Source organism: Nomia melanderi, chromosome 12 (genome assembly GCF_051020985.1).
Source record: "Nomia melanderi isolate GNS246 chromosome 12, iyNomMela1, whole genome shotgun sequence".
Taxonomy (NCBI): Eukaryota; Metazoa; Arthropoda; class Insecta; order Hymenoptera; family Halictidae; genus Nomia; species Nomia melanderi.
This window is the reverse complement of record NC_135010.1, coordinates 9127320-9153466: the sequence shown is the minus strand read 5'-3', so window position 1 is coordinate 9153466 and position 26147 is coordinate 9127320. Positions and strand designations below refer to the sequence as shown.

The window sequence follows — 26147 nt, the reverse complement described above, 5'->3', positions numbered from 1 at the left end:
TGGAAAATAAACATCTGGAGATTGCAATATGCTCGCTTTCAAGAATACAGGTAGCTCCTATCACGCGGTAGATATGCATCCACAAAATAGCAGGTTATGCGAAACCGTGTTACATAATACCGGCAGCAACGGAATATATGTAATTACATTAAATAATACATAATATAACCTTCTTAATGTGTAAAGAAAAATTACTTCATCTCACTGTAGGAGTACACTATTAACAAATTCAATATTCACGTCGTACGTTGGTAACACTCATAGTCCTGTACTTGAAGATATTGACATTCGAGCTACAGATATTGTTATTAGCATTTGTAGTAAGCATTATATTTAGGAACTCAACAACTCTTCAGTTGCGTTCAATATCTTATTTACGGTAGTTATTGTAATTAGTAGAATATTGCAACTAAGAAGATTAAATGAAACCGTGTTGCGAGAGGTGATTTCATTTGACTACTGTCGCGTATTGGCTTCGTTAAAACGCCAGTCCGCCTGAATATCGACTGTAATCGCAGCCTTATCTGGCCTGATATCGATCAAACTCAGTCAGAGAGAGCACGATAGCGGGTAACGGTCTCACGGGCATGGGAACCGTGTCGGGAATCGCGTCGGGAATCAGGACGGGCGTGAACCATGGCCGTCGACGCGGTCGCTTTACGATCGCCGCCGATCGTTGGCCACCGTACTCGAACTGGTCCACCGAGTCCGTTTCGAAGGATTATCGGAACGTTTAGCTGAGCGACTGAGATATCGAACTCGTAAGTTAAATCGGCCGCGAAGCCGGAAATGCGGTTTATAGGGGCGCCCGAGTCGGAGGCGCGAGCGCTCCCGGCGGGATTAGGCGCGTTAATGGAAATCGTTCTTGCCGCTTGGAATTTTCTTTCGCGGTACGCACTGTTTATTGCTCCAGTTTATTATACGGCGACCAGGAAGCCGTCGGGAATTTAGAATTTATATATTTTCTATTAGCTCGAATTCTTATGGATTACTTTTTTGATAAGTTAACGACGCTGGATGCTCCGAACTACCGACCGTGGAAAGATTGCGCCTCCAGGCTAAGCGGTTTGCTCTGCCTACTGGGTGTCCAGTTGGTTGTCTTACAAAAAATTATTGCTTAAACATAAGGTAGAACAGAGAGAATTTCTTGAAATGAAACAATAAGTGACGAATATTGAATATTTTCCGATTTGAATAACTGTTTTAAAAAATGTAGTCTACTACTCTCTGAATTAATATCTGCAGACTCAATGTTTGCGAACTGATATCTCGAATAAGAGAATGTAAGACTTTGAGAAATTTCAATATCCTTATATATACTTATTGCATTAATTGAAACTAAACGCTAGAAACTTGAAATGAATTTTTCCTCGAGAGAATTCTACTGTAAACTCGCGGATACCGACGGAGAATGTTAAGTAACAAATCGAATACTTTCCGAGGAAGTTTCTGTCGTTTTAATCCACAACGGGAGAATGCGCATTAGCGTAATCTTTAGCGGGAAGGTTCATTAAATTAGAATTTTCATAAAATATGGGTAACCAAGTGAGAGAGGAGTCCCGCGCGGAAGAACATATCTCAGCTTTCGATCCGCGGGAGCATTAAAACGCACCACTCGGCCGGGCTCCGGTGTATTATTCATCCCCACTAGTAAACCGCCCGGCTCCCAGGATCGTTGAAATTCCCCGGGCGTAATTTAAATTAATTAGTCGCCGTTTAAATTCGAGCTAAGTACGCGTAACGGACAGGTTTCTCCCGTCGATCCGCGATATTGAGTCCGGCGATCGTTAAAGCTCGCTGGGCGGAACGTCCGGATCGGACGTGATATTGAAATGAAGTTCATACGGGCGAGAAGCGTTTCTCTTGGCTCCTTTCGCGGACGATCGAACCGATCATTAAAATTCCCCGAATTGGTCACCGGATCGGGCGTGAACGCACCTCGAAAATTAAGTTAATACAATCGGACCGTCTCTTTCCTTTTAATTAAGAGGCCCCGAATTACGCGCGGTTCATACGGAATTAGCATGGCAATTAGCACGGCGATTCTCGATCCTGAAAAATCACTTTTTCGCAAGCAGATTGGGAGCTTTGAAGTTGCGTCAGATTGGTGATTCTCGGGTGATTGTAATTTACCGAAGTTAAATTGTAATTTGTTGCTTCTGTGAGAAGTGTCGATAACGTTTAATAAATTATTTTCGCGGGTTCTTCGGGCTGGCGATGACGTCTTTTCATAATTAATTTATCATCGTTATCATTTCTCTACCGTTTACCAATCATTGATAATATTTATACAATTATGTATACATATAAAAAGGACGAAGAACATTTTGACCCAATAATCCAATAACCTGAATTTTAATTGTCCTCTTCTCATCCTCACATTTCAGTAATTAACTGGTTCCCTGACATTTGGATTTCTTATAAATATTACTTCTGACAGGTTTGGAAAGAACAATGTCATTAACGGAAAGTTCAATTTTTCAGGTCGAGCGAATGGCGATTCAAAGTGACAGAGGAGGGAATTCCCGCAGGTTTTTCTAGGAACTACGTCGACAGCGAGGAACGGGACAGAGGAACGCGGAGGTCTGAGAAGAAAGGAGCAGGAGGGCCGATTAATAAATTCGCGATGTCCACTTCCGGTAACCGTAGCGCGTGTCTCATTAGTTTCTTAGGGCCGGCTTAAAGAGAAATTAAATACAGCGTCCCAGGGATGGGTGTCGACTCCGCGGGGACCCCATGCCGGGTCCCATCCTTATAATGAACGCTCGCAACATCGTCCTTAAGCGTAATGCCCTTGTATGAGAGTCGCTTCAAGCGACTTCTCGGTGCCCGCGAGTTTTCGAACGTGTTCGCTCTATTCGTTACTCTATTGACTGCTTTCTGATCTTCGAAGATTAATAAACATGATACGAAAATAATAATTCGCTCTCTGATTAATCCTTTGCACTCGGAAAAGACGATATTTCGTGAAACTAACTCGAGGAAACCATACGTACATCGAACAAAGCTATTTTATTTCAATATTTCTCAAATTGATGCATTATACGAAGTATAATATTAAATATCAAATTTTATAGCTTTACTGTATGAAATCAAATGGTGAGAGTCACCTCTCGAGTACAAAGAGTTACTATGACTTTTCTTTGAGCACTTGGAACTGTTGAGAATTGAAAAACCTAGTTTTCATGGAAAACAATTGAAGAATTAAATAAAAGAAATAGAGAACATTGAATAATCAGTTTTCTTATTAGCTGTGCGAAAGTAACACTTACACAGGTCTGCGTCTTTAATTAAAAGATTAAATATTATGGCAAATTACAATAAACACAGTGTACAGTATATTATACAGCACGAGGTATCAACTGTATCGTTGAAAACAGGTTACGCCGACAGATGTTTTGCGGGCGCAGCGACGTTCATCGATAATTAATCGCGATTTTTACAGCGAGGGTTTAACTTCCATGAAATAAATTCTACGCGGAGAGTTGCAGTTACTATTCATCTCGGCGCTATCCAGCGACGCGTTTACGACAGTTTTTATAATGCATTAAAGATGCGAGCGAGCAATAAAAGGATTTCGTTAAGAATACGATATTCCGAGGGAAAAGAGAAACAAATGAAATTCCTTTGATACCAGTGGACTTCAATTAAACCCGCGTCCACAAGGATAACCGTCGTTGCACCTCATCCATCAGTACCGCGAACGGCGCAAAAAGCATAATCGTTCTTTAGAAAGGTCCCTTACCGCGTTTCTCGACGGAAAGCCGTCGATTTACGCGACAAAGTGACGCAGGGTCGACGAGCCTTTCGCCCAGGTTAATCCACTTGTCGGCGTTCGTGATTTAACGTGCGGTTGCACACGTTCTGTCACCCGTTGCGGAATCTCGTGAAATATTGTGATTAATACTCTTTTATCGCCGCGGCGCGTCGTTACCGCGTTTCGCCATACGACGCAACACCGGCCTCCCTTTTTAAATATCGTTTTACGTAACCCTCGCGTTCCGCCGCGAATCAGCTGACGAGGTTTCCAAGATTTATCATAAACATCCCTCTTCCTTTTTCGACCCGCGCGCAGGCAATTAATTGCGCAACGCGAAATTACGACTAGTTTTACAACGTACTTCTGGCATTTTTTTATTCCTTCAGCGTGCACCTCGGTTCGATGAAAACGTTCGGGGATGAAACTGTAGTCTAGGACAAACCGAAGATGCCGATACTCTTCACAACCGCAAACTGATTTTGCGTGTTCGATGTTCCGAATCTTTAATTTCCAAGGAAATTAATTTATAAAAACGAATAAATTTCAGTCGTCTCAGCCGTCGAGACAGCTCGAAACTAGTAAATAACAGATAGGAATTCTCTAAACGGCGAAAACAGAAATAATGTTTCTCCTATCTCGAAGATCTTCGCCGAAGATCGAATGCCAAGGAAATCCGGAATGAAATAAGGGAGTCAATCAGGTTAACGAAATCCTGGACAAGGATGAAACCGAGTGTGCTTATGTATAAAAACATCCACGGTCGCTCCCGCGCGCTTAACTCATCCCGGAAACGATGCCCACATTTCATTCGACGCGCCGTCCGATGTCCGAATTCATTAATAAATACCAGAGAGGCGAGATCCCGGCGAGATAATTTCGGAAATATAAAAATTCGAAGCACACACTAAATTAGAGTCGTTTTACGGGTGCTGTAACGTTATCCTCCGGGACGGCCGCCCGCCCGCGGGAATTTATATCAACCCTTCTTCCACCGGGGAACGATGTCAACGCTCGCCTCGGGAATTTTCCTTTCCCCCGCGGTGGAATGCGCCGGGAAAAACGGCGGGGCCCGTTCACGGGGGACCCGTTATCGCGATCCATCAGCTGGAAACGCGATTTTCGTTCTGTCTGCGGCCGGGGCCCGCGCCAGGGCGCCGATGCTCCGGCGTAAATCACCGGGCCACGCGGAGGTTTTCCGTTGCCAGCAGGGCACCGGGGCCCGGCGCGGGCCCCATGGCGGTGTAAATGTATAAATACCAGCCACAAATCTGCCAGCCGGCTAATTTATAAATTTCACGCCGATCTCGTAAATGCGTTTCTGATTTAGCGCGTTTAAATTATCGCTAAACCACTTCTAACTGCCCGCCGTGTAATCTCTCCCCTTCTCGCTGTTTCTTTTTCCATCTGTCCCTCTGTCTCTTTCTCTGTCCTTTCTCTCCATCTTTTACTCTACCTTTCCCTCTGCCTCTCTTTCTATCTGTTTCTCTACCTTCTCTTTTACTTTCGTCTTTTCCTGTCTTTCTACGTTCCCGTCTACCTCCTTTCTTCGCCTTCCTCACTGTTCTTTTCTTTGACTTTCTTTGTCTCTTTCAATATCTGTTTCTTTATCTCTTTCTCCATCGTTTCTTTGTCTCTGTTATTTTTCTCTTGTTCCGATCCTCTACCTTTCCTCATTTTCCTTCATACATCTTTTTGTCTATTTATCTCTTTCTTCACCTTTGTGTCTCTTTCTCTCTCTACGTATCTAGTTGTCCATCTCTTTATTTCCCTTTTCTCTCTACCCTCCTATAACTATCCCTTTCCTTGTGTTAGCATTACCACCTTCGATAAATGGCGTCCGCATAATCACGAACGATACTCCTCGCGGCCACCTCCCCCTCGGACCGCGGAGAAAATATGGAGATTGCCAGATAAAAGGCGACACCGTGATTTTCTGTATTTACACGTCCCGACGGCCGGCCTCTTTTCCCCCTTTATCGCGGCTCGCCGCTCGATTCACCGGCGAGCCCCGTATCGTTAAGATTAATTATTCCTCGTCCGGTTACTGCCAAGTGTATACGGTTTAACTTCGCCGGTTATTAGGGGCCCGCTCGGTTGGAATGTCTCTTTTGTACGCTATTTGCTCCTTATCTACGCGCAGGCTTCTGGCCCGAGTGACTAATGCGCGTCGCGGAATTTCCCTCGCGGGCCGCTTTAATGTGTAGCATGGCGTTCCTTCAACCGCGACCGCTGCGCGTCTGCGTTTATTCGATCCGAGTGCTTGCTTTGCGCAATCAACTCTTATCGCTATTACAGTTATCGTAATTATCACATCAATTTGGATCAATCCTCTCATCCGATCAGCACTAAATACATTGAAATCCACAGATTCGCGTAATCAAAAATATAACAAACCTTAGTTTCTAAATAGATTTCACCAAAATTCGTTGATTAAAGAATCTAAAAAGCCATTTCAATCGCGAGAACATCCCAATTTCACTATATTACTGAAACCAGATGAATTTTAAAACACAATAGCGTCCACAAATTCCCACTAACTTACAGTACACAGCGAATCATCGATTTCCTTCGAAATATCCACGCTGGAAGTCCCACAGTACCATTCTGTCCCCCATTTCATCCACATCTCCATCATCGGCGTTCTAAGCGTGGAACCCGCAATCCACCTGTCCGTTCATTAAATTACCGTACGCTTGACAGTTCCCATTGGCGAAATGAAGCTCATTCAACGGGGTCGCCAGCGATCAACGGAAACGTGTCCGTCCGTGGCCGTGGCGCGGCGCGGCGGGCCCCGTGTTTCGCGGACGATGGATCGATATCGGGCCCGTCGATACTCTGTCTCCTGGCTCGCTCGTCCCGGCAGTCAATCGGCCTCATACAGGGTAATTGAAAATTATTCGGTAATATGGTTGATCGATTGCGACCCGTTAACTCGTTCATACATCACCCGCGTCCAGAGACGCGGCTGTCTCCTCCTCTTCCACCCTCTTCCTCCTCATCTCTCACTCTCCCTCCCTCTAACCCCTTTCTCACTCTCTATCTCTCTCTCTCTCTCTCTCTCTAGCGCGCGCGCGTTCCTGCCCGAACGTTTCCATCTCTCTTTTTTTCCCATTTCTTTTCTTCCACCAGCGGAGATCGGCTCCTCGGGCTGGCAGGCTTACCGAGGCGTCTTAGCGGGGTCAAGTCGACCAATAAATCCAATACGCCACGGTTCGTCCCGCGCGAGAGCAGCAGTTTTACAATTCATGAATTTATTATGGGCACCACCGAGAATACCGCGGGGCCTCCGCTATTGATTTATCGTTACGGTTGGCCGACCACGAGTCGGGCCCCATCTTCCACGATGTACGCTCCTGGCGGGGGAGGCGGCCGCGAGAAAATTAAGCTCACCCCGTACCTGTTGCCGACCCGATCGCGAAACCATCCTTTGTCTCGGTCTCGCGCCCTTCGCTGTTCCTAGACGCGTCGCTCTCGAGGATAGGGGATCCTGTCTCGTTAATTGACTGAGAAATAAGTATTTGTACATGTTACGCTCAGTTGATGTAATTTCTTTGTTAATCAACGGGTGAGTAGACTTGTCCGAGCGCGATCGGATGTTGCTTTACTGTTGATATTATTATCGATAATGATTCTAGGGTATTAATACTGAAGCGAAAGCAATTATAAACCTCTTGCACTTAATTCGAAATTTTGACTTGTATTATCGAATTATCTTCAATAGCTAGAAGGATGTATATTTTATTAGATCACCGTTTCGATCCATCAAAACAGCTAACCTTCGAAATCAACGAGTTCCGCCATAGAAATTCCGCAAGCGGAAGCACCGGGGGACCGAGTCGCACGGAAAAGTCCTGGTTCCGCGGGTATCCGCCGCGAGAGGATGCTCGACGGGTCCCGGGAACCGGAGAGGTCGAATCAGTACGCGGACTTACCGTAGAAATCCCGTAGTTCATTAATCAAGCAACGCCCGGAGTCGGAATGCCTTCGTATTTCGAGAGTTGCAGTCCATTTATCACGGCGGAAACGTATTTGTAGGCAGTGGCTGTGCCCGCTTCGCTAACAAGTGGATACGCTGTCCCCGCGGATGATGTAGCACCGGCTAGGCACGGGCCCCCTACGGCGTCTGACACCTCGAACCTTACAACCTTCGAACCAAACCTCTCCCGCAACCCCTGGCCCCCGTTCAAACGAATTTTCATGTTTGGGAAAAGCATCTCGCGGCGGACAGGCACCGCGCCGAGGGAAAGGGGATGGGACGGCAAACTGGTAGAGTTATCACTCTACGATAGAAAAGGAAGAAAGAAAACGGAGGAATGTTCGAATATCTGGCTACGAGCTTCTCGACGCGTCTCCCGTGGCGGCCGGTTGGGGCACCGATCGGTTTCCGGTTTCGGCCAGAACTCCGCGGCCGATGATTTACGCGGGAAAAATCAGCGTCGCGACGTGTCGCATTCGATCTTCGAACCGCGCGCCGCGATCGGACACGCTTTCAGCGAATTTTCGAGGGAAAACCGCGGAGAATTTAGTGGCCGGGCCGCGCACCTGTTCGAGCGGAACTCTCCTCGCAACCGGAGGGTGTAATTTATCGAGGCGAGCGTGCGAGGATAGTGACGCGTTACATAAGTTACAAGCTGTTCCGGGATTTTTACCGAGGCCGTTGCTGTAAATTAAATATCGAAGCATGTCGGATAGCGTGCCGACTAGATACCGATCTCGTCTTCCCGACGAAAGAAATTTCTTGTTCGGGAATACCGGGATGGAATCCGTCGATGTTCTACAATAATCGCTCGATCTAATATCGAATGCATCGCTGTCGATGCTAGTTAATTAAGTTAATATTCGAACTCGACGGATTCTATCGCCCGTCTAGGTTCCGTGGATACATCAAATTACGAATTTCCATACGACGACACTACGAAACGGTGATACTACCCAAACTTCGGATGCAGTGGAGTTCATGAATAATTTAACCCTTTATGCCCTGCAGGTATTCCGAAGTATCAGTTTCACTGGAACACTATGTCTTTTCCGTAGAATCAGATACGCCCAGATTTTATCTTTAATTTAATTTTAAGTATTACACGCATCGTGTCCGCGACCTAATGATTGTAAAGTATACTCTTACAGAAGTTATTCGAACGAGCGGACCATTAAAAGATAAAAACACGACCCAGTACTTAATCCGACAGGGAACAATATTCACGCGAAACCGTCTACGAGCGAATGCGACGGAACACGTTGCTTTGACGCGAACGTGAACGAATCGGTTCGAGGTGCAAGTGAAATCGCTGCACGAGGTCACCTAAATTCCCCGAAAGCGTTCCACACCTGCGCCAAGGACCGAGAGATCGCGATGCCCGCGACTCAGTTAGACTGAACTGGATCCCCGATCGGCAAAAGGTTAACCCGGCCTGCGGTGCGCACGGTGCGCGCCGGTTTGCATCGGCGGCGGGCATGCAAAAGGGCACACCATCCGCCATAATTCGTATAGAGAGAGCACGACCGAATTGGAATCTCGAACGCGCTTTTGTCCGCTTCCTACTTCTGGGCCGCGGCGCACGAGCGTGAGGTGAGAAACGAGGCTGGTAATAGGCGCCGGTGTTTTCTTCCTAGGAACGATCCACTTAGATCGGATCGGGGCAGCCCGAGCAGATTGAATTTTCGATCGACAACGCCGCGCCGCGGGATTAGAGCCGAGGATCGTTGGATCACTCGCTCGCTCGCGGCGCGTCCCGATTTCAATAGCAGCCGGGAACAGGACGGGCGCGTTCGATCCGCGTGTGAAACGTCGTTTTTCTTTTCCGAAGACAGACATTGAGAGAGTGAAATGGCCGGGCAACGTTTTCCTTATTACGATCACGGAGACCGGTGATTTGAGTATACGTTTCGATTGCTTTCTAGGATCGCCGGTACTTTAGCATGCTGGTATTATCTTGTAGCTTTGGGGAACGCAGCTGTCGTTTGGGTGAAAAAGTGGAATTCTTGTTGTACTATTCGCGTAAAATTGCAGGTGTAACGTATCCATTTTTCCGGGGGTTCCAATTGTTCCGAAGTTCCAATGTCATATTAATATACTAAACTAAATTTCGTCTAACAACTCGAAAGACTATCCCTAATGTTCAGGAACAACGAAGCGAATATTTTAACAGAGAGCAATTTCAATGATCTACACCGAACGAATAATTTTAACATCCTCGAACAACGGGCTAAGTATTTTAGAGAACAACCAGTTTAATTCCAGTAATTCAGGCACGTCAATCTCGAATTCAATAATAACACGCCAATCTACATTCTGCTTGAAACAAGAATCGAAGGAACGGTCACGATATTCTCGAACAACGAGACGATATGTATCGTAAACATGGGACGAGCCGTCGGTAGCCGCGGTTCTAGCGTGATCTACGGCGGAAACCGGCGCTCGAGGGCCGTAATAACTCCGCGTCGCGATTCCTGTATCCCCTGGTGCAGCGTCGGTCGTCATCCTTGCACTCCCGCGCGGTCAGTGTAACGTGCTCGAGACGAAATAATGGTACGGTGTCCGGCGTTTTAACGCGGCAAAGGGCGACGTACGGTCCCCTCCTCCACTCCCACCCCAGAACGGCCCATATTCCAGCTCGTTTCATTCGGGCTCCTCCGTGGGCCGGGAAAAAGTGAATAAAAGGCGAGGCCGCGCGCCGCGGTTTATTGAAATCAGCCCCTTCCGCCGCTCGTTGCCGGCTTTGACGGGCCAGATCGCAGGTTTGAAACGTGCCCGCGCGCGAAACTGACGTCTCGACCCCTCCCAGTCGGTGTTGCTGCGCCCTTCGTTTCGCTCGTTGCACGCGCTCGTTGCATTTCGCTCGTTCGTCGTGTTTCATTTCAAACTGTACTTCCGAGGGGACGCGTTATTGCTTCAATATTTTGCTGCTCATTGTGACTCTGAAATCTTTAAAGCAACTAAACCGTGCGTGTTTAACTGTGCTGGAATTTCATCAATGTGAACCTACGAATCTATTTTTAAAGAACAGGAAGAGAGGATATTCAAAATTTAGCGTACACGTGTTGTGGAGATTGTTTCTTAATGTTCTAGGCATACGAGGAATTTCGTTAATACGACGGAGAAGTAGAGAATCAACCTGTTCGCAAGGATTTGGTTGACAATTTTGTTCGGACAGACTTATAATTGTGATCGTGCAATGAGAAGGAGTTTTATATGAAACAGTAAGTTGACACTATAGAATACGTTTGTTGAGAGCGTATGACCGACGTCTGTTCATGGCTTACCAATTCTCCTTACAGTCGAATTCCTGGATCTCGTACAGCAAGTCTCCTCTTGCCATAGTTTCACTAAAACAGAAAAACGCACTCTACAAATGAAGATTCTCTAGGATAACATAGTTTCGAGGAACAAACTTCCACAGAGCGAAGTTTTATGGAGACACTAAATCTTCCGTTTAAAACATTCCAAAAAACGTGACGTAGATACTTTTCACGTACAGATACAGATGTACACGCCGAGAGGCGTGTAATAGAGACCTCATTAAAAATAAAATGGTACCGCATGATAGACGTAATCAACGAATAAGCCGAATGTCTCCTTTAAGGTATTCATAATGAAAGTGATCAAAAGCGTAGATAAGGAGCCTGCCGGCCAGTCCAGTCTTAATAGTTAGCCTATCCCGATAGGAGATCCATCAGGAATATCTCCGCGGCGCTTAAAAATCGATAAGAACTACACCGTGTTCCATGCTCCGGCCGCGGCTGGATGTCTGCACTTTGTCCGCGTCTCGCACGTGCCCGGCGAGATACGCGCCCCGAGCCCTCGGCCCCGGAGCGTTCCGCGAGAGGATCGCTCGGCAGACGAGCTGCCACGGGCTTATCGCGCGCATGCAATTTTCCGATGGTTAATGCGCGCGAAACCCGTGTCGTCGATTACGCGAACGGCCTCGGAGAATTTCACGATTAAAGTACTCGCGTTAATTACGCTGCACCGGAACATTATTGTGCTCGATCTGGCGACGAGTGAACAATCAGAGGTGAGTGTATTTAGGTCGAGTTTATCATACACTCGTGACTCTCTTGACATCTTAGAGATTAAGATTTCAGTACGGTTTTCAGTTATTCGTTATCTGTTTGGTATTTGCTGATTTGAATAATACTTCATGACTATTCACGAATTTCAATTTGTGGCGAAGGAACTCGTTAGAGTTTTATCACGCTTCCCTTGAAAACGCGTTATCTAACTTCTTTACTTTCTTTTCCTTTTCGGAAGGAAAAGAAGATATCAACGCTATGAAATCATTATTTCCTGTTTAAAGCGTCTTCTATGTTTTACAGGAATTTCAACTCGAGTATTACTACATGCTTGCGAAAAGTAGGCGGCCAATGTGTTAAACTGATGTTTCGGTGAACAGAGTTCCAGCGAATATAACCAGAGCTGCAACCAACAAATTTCGGAGCGAACAACAATCGAGGCTCACGATCGAACGTGCGAGCGGTTAGCCGTTCCCTTCCTATCGGCCGAGGGCCCGGCATTTTTCTCGAATAACAGATGCGCGGTAGCTGTTAAGTAACAGCGAAGCCGAGCCCCGAGCCGAGTTGCTCGTGCATCGTAAAGCTCCTGGGTAAGGTTGGAATTCGGCGATGCCTGCGGAATATTCAGAAACGCGGCCCCCGCGGCCTAGGATCATCGGGGATCTACATATTTAGAGTCGTGCACGCGAACGTGACTGTACTTTAACGATCCGTGAACGTAAGGTGACGCTCGGTTGTAGGTACGTATACCAGTGTTGAGTCGATACCCGCCGTCCCATAAGTCCAGATTTGCATTCCCGTTAAAGGATATTTCTAGATCTGTTCCCTGGAACATTGGAATAGTGCCGCATTCCGAGCGTGCCCGCGCGCCGCGAGATACCGCGCGGGCTCCGGTATTAATTAACACTTGACTTTTCTTTTCGTTCTCACCTGGCCGATACCGCGCGACCGTGGCGTTCAGATAACGCGGGTCCTCTGGATCGCCGAGTGAATTATAGCCGGCGAGATAACGCGCGAACAATATCGGAATCGGTGCTCGGGTTCTGATAGCTTCGGCGAGAGTTTAATTAATTCGTTAAATCGACTTGGGTAATCGAGTTTTTTGGGATTTAATTTTGGAATTTTGTTGCGGAAAATTTGAGTCGCAAGGTTTTTAGTGTATACGTTATTTGCAGTACGTATTGGTGTATATTGATGTGAAATATTATATTAGAGAAAGTATGAAGGTATTGTAATTAATGTAAAATATTTTACGAAATTTTATAAAACAGGATAGTGGTAGTTGAGAATAAGACGCGAATAACTCAGCAGTGGGTATGTCTCGACGATACGGTTAATTTTTGTATAATAAAGTCGCGTGCGTGACGTGAACGCAAACGCTGTTTCGGTGATTTCAATGCGTGGTGAGTAGGTGACACCGCGCCGGTGATTTCAATGCGTGGCAAGCGACAATGTCGCGCCGAAAACGTTCAGATGAACACGAGATAGTGTCATGCTACGGAAATAATCATTTTATAGGAATGAATAGCGTCGATCATCCGTAAACGTGCAGCTTTGAATTAACCATGAAACAAAGACGCGAATACTTCGAGTCTTCCCGCGTGCTTCACGAAGTATCATCGAATCCGCGGAGACACTCCATTTGTCATACTCTTCCTGGCAAAACTCCTAACTACATATCGATGAAACACGTGTCACCTTACAACTGCGCATACGCAAGAGAACATACAGGCAGAAATACTAATCATATCCACAGAGATTCTAAACTATCAATATTCAACGTTGCCAATCAACAGTCTTCAGCAAAGAAAAGAGAAACCACTTCTTTCATGTTTCACTAATGATTCTCCACGAAACTGAAAATGAGACAAACATTGCATTGACATTCAACAATACTTATTAAAAACATTCATTATTTTCCAATAAAATATACACTTCGCAACAAACGCAAACGAAAATCTTGCATAAACAACAAAATTATGTAATTTTAATACTTCGTATCCTAACACAACATTCAATATCAATTTCAATATTTATAATCTATCCATTAAGCCACGACAGATCGCCTCCCGAATAAATATCAATAAACCAAGCCGATCAAACCACAAAATCTCCGGCGTCGCTAAGCAACCCCATATCGATCCCAGACCATTGATCCTCATAGGATCCACCGCTTCCGCGGGATTAGCGATGAAGGCAGTGCTCGCGGTCAGCGGAGGCCGTGGCCCGGATCGATTCACGGAGCGTTCTCGCCGGGCCTGGTCGAGCGGAGAAAGCACGACGTGGGAATACACGTCGCCGCGGATTACGCCCCCTCTTCGGCTCGAGGTGCTTCGGTGTTGGCCGCGCGAAGGGCGAGCTGCTAGGCGAGCGTTCACGTGAACCGCGCGTTATCTCGTGCATGTACGCCCGTCCGCTCGTGCGAGGAAGGAAGGAGGCGAGCGACCGGCCGAGCGAGCGAGAGCGGGAACGAACAAGCGAGCAACAGCCGCGGATAAGTATTCACTTTAGCCCCGGTTCGTGACCTCGTATCGCCAGGCATTACAGGCCGCCTTTTTATCGGGGCGCCACGTCACGGAGGCTGCAATTACTAATTTAGAGGCGAGACCGAGTCGTGCCAAATCCCTCGGCTCTCCGATCCATGCCCGGCCGCCCTCTTTCTCATGTTATTTGTATGATGTGGATGGTATGCGCCACGCTGGGATCGAGGACGGGCCCCGAAGTTCCTGCGAGGAAGCGAATCCGTGGATCTCCCCCACACACGCCATACCCTTCTCTTCCCTTGGTTCACTCCGCGCAACGTTTCTTACTTTGTCCTCTCTCTTCCTCTCTGTTTTTCCTCCCCTCGCGGTAGACGTGGTAGCCGCGGGTAGGCCGGCTGAAACGCAGCCAGATGCAACCATCGAAATATGCACACCCGCAAGAGAGCCCTCGCTAATTACATGCCTGTCGCGGCGCATGAACGCCATTTCCTAATTGTGAACGTTCCGCTGATAGGTGAGGGGGAGAGGGACGCCGGAGCGGCAGTCCGGACATCGGCGTGATGCGCTGCGGGCATTTTTAGCCGCGGGCGGTGATGGACGTGCCCGGGGTAATAGAAAAGCAGTGGCGGATTAATTGCGGTCCTGAGGGGGCGGGTCGGTCGAGCGGCAACTGGGAAAGGTTTCCAGGTGTTTCGGTAATCTCGATTGGTTGCTGATGCTGACCGTTCTGTGTAATATGACGCTCTCTTTCTGTTGTTGGAAGGCAGTTGGAACAAGTGACGATTATGTGGATCATAGATTCGTGTACGATACTGTGACTCGCATGAATTTTCTTTTATTAGTGGTTCACTACTTTATGATCCCTATAGTAGTTGTATTAATTAGAATCACCTTAGTACTAATGATCGACTAGGTGAAAAGAGAAATCTACATTTCTCGTAGATCTCCGATTTCCAAAGATTCAATATTGCTGATAAAACTTTAATACTGATCGAATTACTAGTTTCGATATTACTATGCATATGAAATATCGTCGCAATAACAGAAGACAAGATATTAGTCGCTCCCATACAAGTGTCGGCAACGAAAAACTCAACCGCAATGAAATACGACGAACACGCAGCGTCCATATTAACATAATAAACTAGATGCTCGATATACTCCATTTTCCAAGCCGACCCGTTCGGATCTAATGGTCTGTATCTAGTAAATCTCAGTGTCCTGCGGCAAACGTCGGCAATGAAATCGATCTCCGCATTAATCAAAATCGAGTTGTTCCGTACCCGCGCCGTTACCGCGAGAGCAACGCAGTCGACAAATCTCAGCCGGATCATTCTTCACGAGGCAGCTTCCCCCGGCCGCCGTTGACTACGGTGCTTAATTTAAATCCCTCTCTATTCCAACCGTAGGGGGAACGCCAGGCACCGAGAAACCGGGGGATTCGTTTCCGACCCTCCGCTCGTATCGTAGAACAATGAAGGGCCGCTATTAATATTGGCTCACTATCTCGCCGGTATCGCGCGTTTCACACTCCCCACGCACTCGAATAACACGACCCGCGTAGGGACATTTTCATTGCATATTAATGCCCCTCATTACTGCCACTCCGCACCGCATTACTCAATGCTACACCGCCGGCCCGTCTAGTGTTTCAAACGGGATCGAGGCGGAAATGCTATTGACCGCGTAGGTTCCGTACCGCGAAAAATCCTATCCCCGTCGCGCGCTGATTCCGTTCGCTGGGTTGCAACGTTTCGAACGGTTGCTGGGAACTCGAACGATAACAGATTCAACGATTTTATGTTAATAATCTTGATCGCCGGTGGTTTTTGTGTGAATTATACGTGATCGAGGGTGTGACAATGGAAGAATTGACGTTTTATAATTTGAACTTTGAAAGTTTAGGGAGCGAGCTTGAATGATAATGGGGTAATTAATTTTGTATTAACAATGTGATATGTGTTGGTAGTTTTGTAGCAACTTTGTAGTGTTCATTGATGGTTGATTATGGGTCTGATGTTGAAGACTGTCTTCCGAACATCGTTGGAGTTTTTTAATAATATCTTCTTTTTAATAGTATCTTCAATGTAGTTAACAATTTGATACACACAGTAATCTGGTGAGACATTGTATTAACTCAATATGGCATGAAGTGTACTTTCGTAAAACCCCTCATTTCACTTCATCCAATCGCAGAGTAAAAAAATACAGAGAGGATGAAGGCGTACGTTACATAAGTAACACATGTTATGGTACACCTTTGTACTCAATTTACTCGAAACTTCATATTTGTAACATAACACCTTCATTCTCTGAACCCTTCGTATATTCGTCGCTCTCGTGCTTGAACTCTTGTCTAATAACAAGTCACACTCACGATAGAGATTATAAAGTAAACTCGATAAACATAAGCATTTAAACCTTCGCAATATATTTTTTACTTTTAAAGTATAATTTACCATTACACGTCCATTTTTTCTGCTACACAAAACTCCCTTGATTTTCTCATTGAAAAGAAAACCACGAAACATCTCCAATAAAAGGCAAACATACGAACACGAATGAATCAACGAACAAGGAAGATAAAATAAAACAATGTAACTCCAACGCGCGCAATCATGGAAATTTCATCAAACGCTTCCCATATCACCAGACATTTATCCATTTCCGAGAAAGGCACACTCCCAGCCTCGTACCAGTCTCGCAACCATCGAATTAAGAAGATTATTAATAAGCGAAAGTACTCCCGGGAGGGCTGCACGATACTTTTCCCGGTGCACCCGACCATTCCACTTTCGTCTGCGTAGAGAATCAGGTCCCACGAGAGACCGTAGATCACTTAACCCGTTTCCGGCCGATCGCTGGAAACCGACGCGAGAGGACAACGCGATAGGTCGATTATTAATCGTTCCGGCGTCGGGTCAGGGTTTAGCCGAACGGTAGAATCCTCGACGGTGAGGCTGAACGTGCGAGGTCGTCGGAGGGACACGCTCGCGGCGTCTACGTCCGGGACATTAGCTATCGAATCGTTGCCCCGTGTAAGAAATACTTAAATGTCGTGGGCCTCGCGCACGACGCCGCCGAGGGAGAGAACCGTTGGCCGGGTCGTGGTTTTATCAGAGCGATATGTCAGTGCGTGACAGCGCGGTGTGTAGACATCGGTCACGGGACGAGCAACATTTCTCACCTCTTAGAGCTTAGGCAGGTAAGGACGTCGCCGCGATGCCGTGTCGAATCGCTCGATTAAATTACACCATTTTTCACGGCCTCGTTCGCTCGTCCACGAGGCTGCCGTCACTCGCGGACGATTACTGGGACACGTTTACACGGCCCGTTTCCTGCGAGCCCTTGCTCGACTGTACCCTTCACGGGTTTCACATTTTTCTTGGGGAAAGAGGATCGCATGTAACAGAGTTCAGTTGGGTTAAGTAAAGTTTGGCTCGGTTGTTAGGGGAATTGGAGTGAAGAAGTTGATGGAGGACTTTGTGAAGTTTGTGGAAGGTTTTGATTGATTTAATTCAATGAGCGAGTGAATTGTAAGGGATTGAGAAAGGAATTGTAGATTTTGTTAGGTGGTTTTCCTTAGGTACTACGTAGATTCGATGAAGTGCCTTTTGTGTTGGATTTTGGAAAAATTAAGATGTAGAAGGTAAGGAGTAGAAAAAAGTAATTTCATAAGCCTTAGGTGTAAGATATATGCCAGTACGTGACTTCATTGCTATAAAAAGAAGTTGCCCATGGTGGAACGACATCTGACCCGGCGGTGCTCCTCAATTATTGAACGTACATCGGGTAATCAAATGTGCAGCTGCTTGAACGTCCATTATTATGTTGAGTTTACAACATAAGACTTGAACGTATTTTTCGATTATGAAGAAGGTTGCAGATACGGGTGCTATAAAATTCGAAACACCTTTACACCTTGCAGCCTGAGACGTTGACGAAGATTTATTGCGCATAATTTAAATAATATGTAACAAAGAGTGAACCGTTCAGAAGCTTCTAGCGAGTACCACTTCACAATTTACACGGGTTTTCATTTAAACGATTACTCAGATGGTAGGAATGTTCTCGTGGAAATAATGAAGTTGATTATTTAAGTTCAGCATTTGAAATTCTCATTACCTGCACTGTCAAAATTGTTTGACATATGTGGATTATAAATAGTCTACTTCATTGCAATGTAAATTCATGCTACTGCAATTTGCGGACAGTAGAAATCGGTTCGTTGCAGGACTGCGCAACGATAGCGTTTACCACGCATTGAAGTCTCCGGGCGTCGCGTGTGCCAATGCTGCATTCCCGCTTTCATTATAATCACAATCTCTCAGGTATGGTCAGCACGAAAGTATCTGACACTCTCTTTGAAAAATTTACGATAAGAATCTCCCAGCAACTTTATTACCTGCGTGATATTTCAATTACATTTAATCAGAACAATTTTATATAACTCATTCTAATAACGCAATATTTTTAAGCCAGACCACTCAATTTTCCATGCACTACCTACATCGAACAAAAAGCATTTTCAAACGTCCAAATGAACTAAATAAAACTCCACAAATAATCCAAGTAAATTCAATGCACACCTCTATCTTAACTAACTCAATGATTCAAAGTACCCTCCACTCCTAAACTTTCAAACAATATCGAACTTTACACTCTCTCTTGCTAACCATTTTCCTAGACCACTCTGTAACACAGAGACAGAAATCTTACACTTTATTTACTCCGCCTATGACGCGGTAGTATTAGTACGAACGACACCGAACATCAGAGCAAACCCGAAAACGCGTGTGAAAATGGACGAGCCCGTTCCATTGACCAATCAGGTCCGCATTACTTCCGTGCGACTTCTTAGCAGCAACTCCTAATGCACGCACACGTAGCTACCCGTACGTGTACAGGCGGGTACGTAGGCCCGCGAGTGCGGAGGCAATGCGCGAGAAAGCAGGAAGGTCGCGGAGTCGACGGGGCCCAGGCGCAGCGGTCGAGACCCCGCAGGAATGCAACGGCGGCTCGAATTAATAGATCGAGGGACCCGGGCGAATTTATCCGCTTCGTGGCGGCGAGTTTAAAAGCGGCGCGGGTCTCCTTTGCATCTCGATCTCCGCGGCGTACGGGGACGTACGCGGGGGCCCCTGTATACACGCTGGAACGTACAACGTACGGACCGCGCGCCGGAGAACAGAGAACCCGAGGAGGAGAAGACAGAGCGGACGTTCAAGTGGAGAACCAACCGGGATATGTGCCCACGTTGGTGTACGTTCCCCGTGGACGACGAAGGAAAAGTCTGGCTTGGCTGGGCTCTAGCTCGCTTCTTCTTCTTCTTCTTCTTCGTCTTCCTCCTCTTTGTCTTGTCCTTTCTTCTTATTCTTCTACCATCTTCCTCTTCTTCATCCTTTTCTTCTTCTTCTTCTTCTTCTTCTTCTTCGTCGAGCGATGCAAGCTTTCTTTGGCCGGTGGGATAAATAAGAGAGACGCCGGCACAGTGATGAGTCCAGACAACGGGTTAGATAACGGGGAATCGCATTTAGATAAGAAGCGCGGAAGAGGCCATTGAAAATATTCGAATCCGGCGGCGCGAACGGGTGGGGGTCGCGGGGGGCACCCATTAAGCGCTCCGCTCCGGTCCCCGGCACGCGCGCCGGACCCGATAACTTCCATATAAGAAATGTCCTCGCAATTAAATCGCGTCGCGTTCGCCCCCTTCCGACGTGTTCACCGCTCGTCTCTTTTTCGCTGTCCGGCGATCACGGTGTCCGCTTCTTCTTTTCCCGGCGGGGTAATAAAACGAACGCGGCGCTCGCAAGCTCGTGTGACCAATCACGGGACCATGGCGAAATATTTTAGATGAGGTGAACGGTGTTTAATCGTCTTGCGTGTTGAACTCCGACAAGCGAGGGGTTCTTTATTTTCTTTCGGTTCTACGGTTTGTGAACGGTACATCTTTTCCATTACGGTTTGTGAACTGAAGTTCCGTAATGCAGAAATGTATATTGACTGTGGTGGCCGATGTCGAGACGATCGTCGAGATGAATAAAGTATTAATATCGTTCAGAAGAGTACCGAATTAACTAACATTGCAGAGATACTTTGGAAAATGAACCATGTTCCAATAGATACAAAGTCTTCTAATAAATCTTCTGATAAATAAAGATAGATAGGGTTAGAGGATCACGGAACAATAGTATTTTTCCGATAAGCTCAGTGGGGAACGGAAAAGCCTCGGGTTCCACGATCCATCTTCGGTCGGACGTTCCCCGCGTAATTTGACGAGTCCGCGTCGGGCTTCAGTGCACGATCACGGCCCCCTCGGTGTATCGCATAATTACCACGGTTTACAGCGGTCTTTACACTTGTTTCTTCACCACTGTATCTACCTCTGCATCTGTGTAACCGGAGATCGTAGGAGAGAATTCGCCGCGTACGCTTCGCGGTATAAATCCGCTCGGTCTCGGTCTCGGGCCGGGCCTTTTTATTCCGGTCGCGCGTTCTCCCGCGCCAGCGACGGGCGTAGATAAAGACCTATCGGCAATATAGTATCAAGAGCGGCGTAAATAAGGATAATGCACCGTAGGAAGGGTATACTTCCTGTTAGGCGTGTAGGTGTAACGGTGTAAAAGGTAGATTAGATTCGCGTTACCGCCGACACTAAACCTTCCGTGGTTATTAAAAGGCGACTATAATGTCCGGACGAATATCGGCACCGAGCGGTTTCGCGCTTATCGTTCCGACGATTCGCTACAATTACGCCGAAACGTGACTCGCGGGGGAATTCCTCGAGCGATCTGACAACTGGCTCGGCTGATAGAGCGGTCAGGAAACATAAATTTTCAGTTTCAATAGATCCAATTCTTACTCTGTGTAACGCGATCTAAGTTGATTTACCCGATACGTGGTACCATTCTGCATCAGGAGGCAAGTTTGTGGTACAATTATCTAGATCCTAGGTCCACAAGACTATTAAACATTAGACACAAGACTATTGAACAGTTGATCGTTTGTAGATAGGAACTATTGATCATCTAGACACAGGTTCACAGGACTATTGATCATCTAAACATAGATCTACAAGAAAACAGAACACCTGGACCATACGGATAACAACTTAGCAACTGGACACAGGTGTACAAGACAATTCCACGTGCAAACATAACTCACTAAGATGATTGGATCCCCAGACGTACTTCTAAAGAGTATTACACTGAAAACATTGAACAACGAACCATCGAGGATTAAACTTAAAGAAACATCTTCCTATGATCAAATGCAGTCGAAAAATCGTAATAGTTCGAATCGCTCACTGAGATCAAAACAGTCGGAGCCAGCCAGAATACAGGGTCAGCGTCGATGAGCGAAGCGACAGGATAATCCGCCCGGCGGGACGTCGCCGGACAGCGGATCCGCAGGTGCGGAACGCGCTGCCGCACTGCCTCGGGAGCGGATAATCGATTAATCGATTGTGCGGTCATCGATGCTGCCCGGGGACCGTTGTGGACGTAGAAAAGAGTAGCGGACGGCTGAGGACATCGAGGAGGAAGCGGCGCGGTATTCGAGCGCGTCCCAACAATTAGCCTGAGAACGAACGAGAGAGCTAGCGATTTGTCGCGCAAGATTTATAGCTTCATACATCGGGCGAAGGCCCTCTTCCTACCCATTGGTCCCTTCTGGAGTGCCTCCTTCGCCTCGCGGTTCCCGACCCATACGCGGCGTACACGCACAATCGAGAAAGGGACTGCATCGCGGCCTATCTCTCCATTCTCGTGCGTGCCGTCCCTATGCGGTTTGACGGCCGGGACTCTCCGCGGATCTTCAACGAGATCAGCGAGATCCATCTTGCTCGGCTGTCCGGGGGACCCTCCTTAACCGTGACCTACCGGAATGCCTGAGAAAGCTGCCGGTCGTGTATCTGCCGATCGCCGCGTCTTCCGGTTCGCCGTTTCAGGGAAAACTCGCGAGAAAGCGCGCGGACTGTTTGTTCATCGGTTGAACTTTTATCTTAACTCGCGAGGGAATTTTAAATTTTGAACGTTTCATTAAGGAGATTGGAGACTCTATTGGGCGAAGTAGGTTCTAGAGGCTAAAGTAGTTGAGGCCATTTTGGATGATACTTCGATCTGGACTATAGAACAATGTTAGTTAGCTTTCAGAAGATTTAAATTGTTTGTATTAGCTGTAGTAAAGTGAACTTAGCTTAAGGAGTATTCTTAAAAATCTATTTTTAAGTAATGGATGGACAAAGGTGCCAATGGATCCAGGCATCGGCAACAATGTAGTCGTGAAATATGCTTTGCAAGATTCACTGCTGTCCTGTTCGAAGACAAGTCACCAATAAAGTGATTTTATGGCACCCAGAAGAAGAGGATGCAACGCGTCTACCAAAAGCAGTCGAAGTAGAAACACGGAGGATTTACGTAGCACGGCGCGCCGCGATCTTCTCAGCTGGATGACATCTACGTGGAACGTGCGAAGTAGCCACGGGAGAAATCCGCGCGCGTCCATTATAACCGCTAGTTGTAAAGAAACTTTCTCGGCTAGCGCAAACAGTACTATCGGTATTACACCAGGATAAGTCTGGCTCGGGTCACGATCCGTGGGCGCGCAGGTGCGTTCACCGGAATTTTTCAGACGGGCTCATGGAACATCACCGCCGATCGTCAACGAATAAACAGGTGCGTCCCGGACGGGTAGCTCGGATACACGGAAAAATCACGGACGAACGATAAAACGACTCACCTGCCGCGAAAACTGTTGCCGGCAATCTGTATTGTGGGGAGGAACGAAAGGTATTGCTACAGTGATGCCGAGACAGGAGAAAGAATTCTGCGACTTGTGTTTCAGCGTTATATTGCGACGTTATTATGGCCGTCAATGGGTTTTATTGTAGTATAAAACGCGGATGACTTTCGTGCATTCGGAATTCACGGAATAACTTTTGCACGGAGGAGAGTTAAATTATAATTTAGCTCCAGGTTCGGGAATTAATAAAATTGTGTAACTGGTACAGTATTAGCGTTGAGAAATTTATCAAGTTTTAATTGAGAGATTAGAAGCAGCCGGTGAATTGCGGAAGATCTTTGGTTCCCTAACTCCTTGGACCTTCTAAACTCAACTCTAAGGACTTTAGATGTCCTTTGAGATTCTTAGATCTTTCCCAGGAGATAATTTCCTAGGACTATACTTTAAGATTCTATAATTCTATAGTACATTCAAAAATTTCACATTTTCTTCGGAATATTCTGTCGTACACTCCTGTTCTGCACTATCTGATCGTTCGTAGTTTATAATTCCTGTTCGCATTTTTCCTCCTTCGTCAATTGTATACTAAATTGGACACTTATCGCGATAAGTTTCTCCACTCGTGTAACGTCACACGAGTAAGCCAACCGCGAGACGAAATTTCTTGGCAACTTTTCTAAGAACGGGGTCTGGCAAATCAACGTGGATCGTCTCTGTTCTCGGTCTTGTCGTGCTCACCGAGTCGGCCCCTTTACCGTCGTCGCCCTAGACGCCCGTCCGGAAAGTCAAACAATGCGACGTGCAGATTCCGCCTTATTTACTTGCGGTATCCGCTAGAAGGGCCCTCGACATGCAAAGCACGCGTTGTCATTTGCTCCCATCTCGAGCGGATCGGTTTACGTTCGCCGCGCACGAGAAAATCTCTCTCGCTGCACTCCATGAAGCCCGCTGCATCCACTTCCGTCTTCCTTGTCTCTTTCACAAAACTTTTCTGCGCAATTTTTTTACCTTTTCCTGTGAAGATCCTTGTTCCTTCCATTTCATGTATTTTCCGTACCACGCTTTGATATCGGTTTCTGACAGTTCCTTTTCAAGTACTATAAGAAGCATCGAATCGCTGCATATTGAGAAATTCACTGCGATGATCGTTACGATGTTATCGATATGAAGTTGAACCGATACGCGTGTCATTCGAATAATAACGGTTACAAGGTACATTCAGAAAAATTGAATTAATATCAGAGATTAACCTCCTTCCATCACGAAACTATATTACTCAATGAACACTCATTCAATCTAAAGCTTCACCTTCGGTCACAGATTATGATAATTTCTTAGAAACTCTTCGTACCTTCTGATCTATATACTACCCACGCAAGGTTCTACTAAACGTATACTTATCGACTTAAGATTCATCTCACTAGATACCTCTTATCCACAACCATATGCGTGATTAATTAGAAATTCAAACCTGATGTAATTATCTTCTATAACCATTATAAGACATGCTCCAAACATTCTGATTCACGTTCTGCTATACATCCGCCTTCATTCTCACTTATCTTGCATACTTCTCTTAGAAAATGACACTGATTACAATTACCGAAACTATAATCAAATCTCGATCTCTCTATTCACCTTCCCAATACTCCCACCTCCACTTCCTAACGTTTCCCCTCCGATACTCCCATTTCCACTGGAAAATTCGCATCAAGACATCAACCGCAAACTCCATCCCTCGGCTCCCTCGCGATCGTGACTGCTCTCTAACGCCAGAAGACCTCGTCCTTTATAATCTTCCCTCCGCAGGGATCGAAAGTAGCGGTTTTAGTCAAGTAGCGGCTCGCGGTAGCCGGTGATTTCACGGCGGCCCCTGATCGGCGGACAACGTTTCGGTGGCTTTCTCATGGCGCCGTTAATCGGGAAACGCGAGCCCGTTCGATCGCGAATCGTGGGGTCAGCGTTAAATCATCGACAGCACGGGTTCAGCACGCGCGGAACGGCCGCTTGTAATCCAACTGGGATTTCCGATTCGCGGCGTCGGCCGTCCTCCCGCGGATTTTATGCTTCCCCCGCGCGTTGAGCGTCTCACGAGCGCCGCGCCAGGCCTGAAAACGTCCCGCGTAGGGCGCCATTAATCCCGATTTAAAGTTCCCGTTACGCGGTTTGTGTGGTCCCCATATATCAGCCGGTGCTATCGCTTTACCGCGAAGCAACGCCTTCGCGGCGCGCTATCTCTCGCGCGCACCGCGTCTACCGGATGAATAATTCGGTTACAATCTTAATCCAATGACGCATGGGGCCTCTCCGAGCGCACGCACGCCGTGCTGGCTACTCCGCTTTGCCCTGATTAAAGACCGACCTCGTTCCCGGGCAAGCTACGCCCGTATATCTAGGCGCTTGTTTCGTCATCGCGCGTTGAAATCGCTCCGGACTTCTGTTAAGCCGATGGAGGAGGAAATATTCAGTCACGCGTGCCGGAAACTGGGTCGCTTGAATAATGGGGAGTTTTGAGTTTCCAGGGAAATCTCTGGTGAGCCTGAGATGTTGCGTCTGTCGACTCGGAGAGAATGAACTTTGAATTGCGTGATTGGGGAATCTTGATACTTCTTGATGAATGTTTGCAAATGATGTTGATCCTTTTGGAATAAGTAATGTAGGGAGAGGTTTTGTGTTTAACATACTTCTACTCGCTAAGACAAAATGAAAGGTTACTTTGGTGTTATCAATATTCTAACTGTAAAATGGAATGAAATGTCTTCGACGTTTTGCAGATAATTAACAACGGAACAATTCTAGTGATTGTTGTCACGAATCCCAAGGCGAGGGATTAATTATTGTTTCCCAACGTTCTGAAGAAACATCCCCGGTATTCACAAGTTCCATTTAATGCGTCAATGAGAGTGGATGCAAGGAACCATAGCGATCCTCGGCGTGGCGAGAATGGAACGGCTGGGAATACCATTAAGAAAGCTTACCGTCGCCACTAACACGACCGAACAATGCAATTTGTAGCCGCGAGGTGGTCCCCGGTGCCCGGCGAGTTCCCGATTCCCCGCGTTACGTTTCTCCGACACGACAAGGGGCTTCTGGGCCCGCGGAGGGGCCACGAAGACGGGCGAAACACCCACGAAATACTGCCAACATTC

At 46.8% G+C, this 26147-nt stretch overlaps 1 protein-coding gene and 1 long non-coding RNA gene across 3 annotated transcripts in view; one reads left to right on the top strand and one right to left on the bottom strand.

The window, feature by feature from the left end:
• LOC143175139 (uncharacterized) overlaps positions 1-26147 on the bottom strand; it is a 169732-nt gene that overhangs the window by 81115 nt on the left and 62470 nt on the right. The window contains exon 3 of one of the 2 annotated variants that reach the window (XR_012999811.1): positions 11031-11086. The exons of the other annotated variant lie outside the window; for it this stretch is intronic. This is a non-coding gene — a long non-coding RNA (uncharacterized LOC143175139). Of the gene's footprint in view, positions 1-11030; positions 11087-26147 lie in introns of those variants that run through there. 2 annotated transcript variants of the gene reach the window in all.
• On the top strand, positions 19130-21415 carry LOC116426389 (uncharacterized). The gene is given in 7 exon segments (XM_076372787.1): positions 19130-19364; positions 19367-19415; positions 19749-19767; positions 19769-19800; positions 19802-19847; positions 21175-21258; positions 21326-21415. Coding segments are annotated over 7 exon segments (555 nt in total).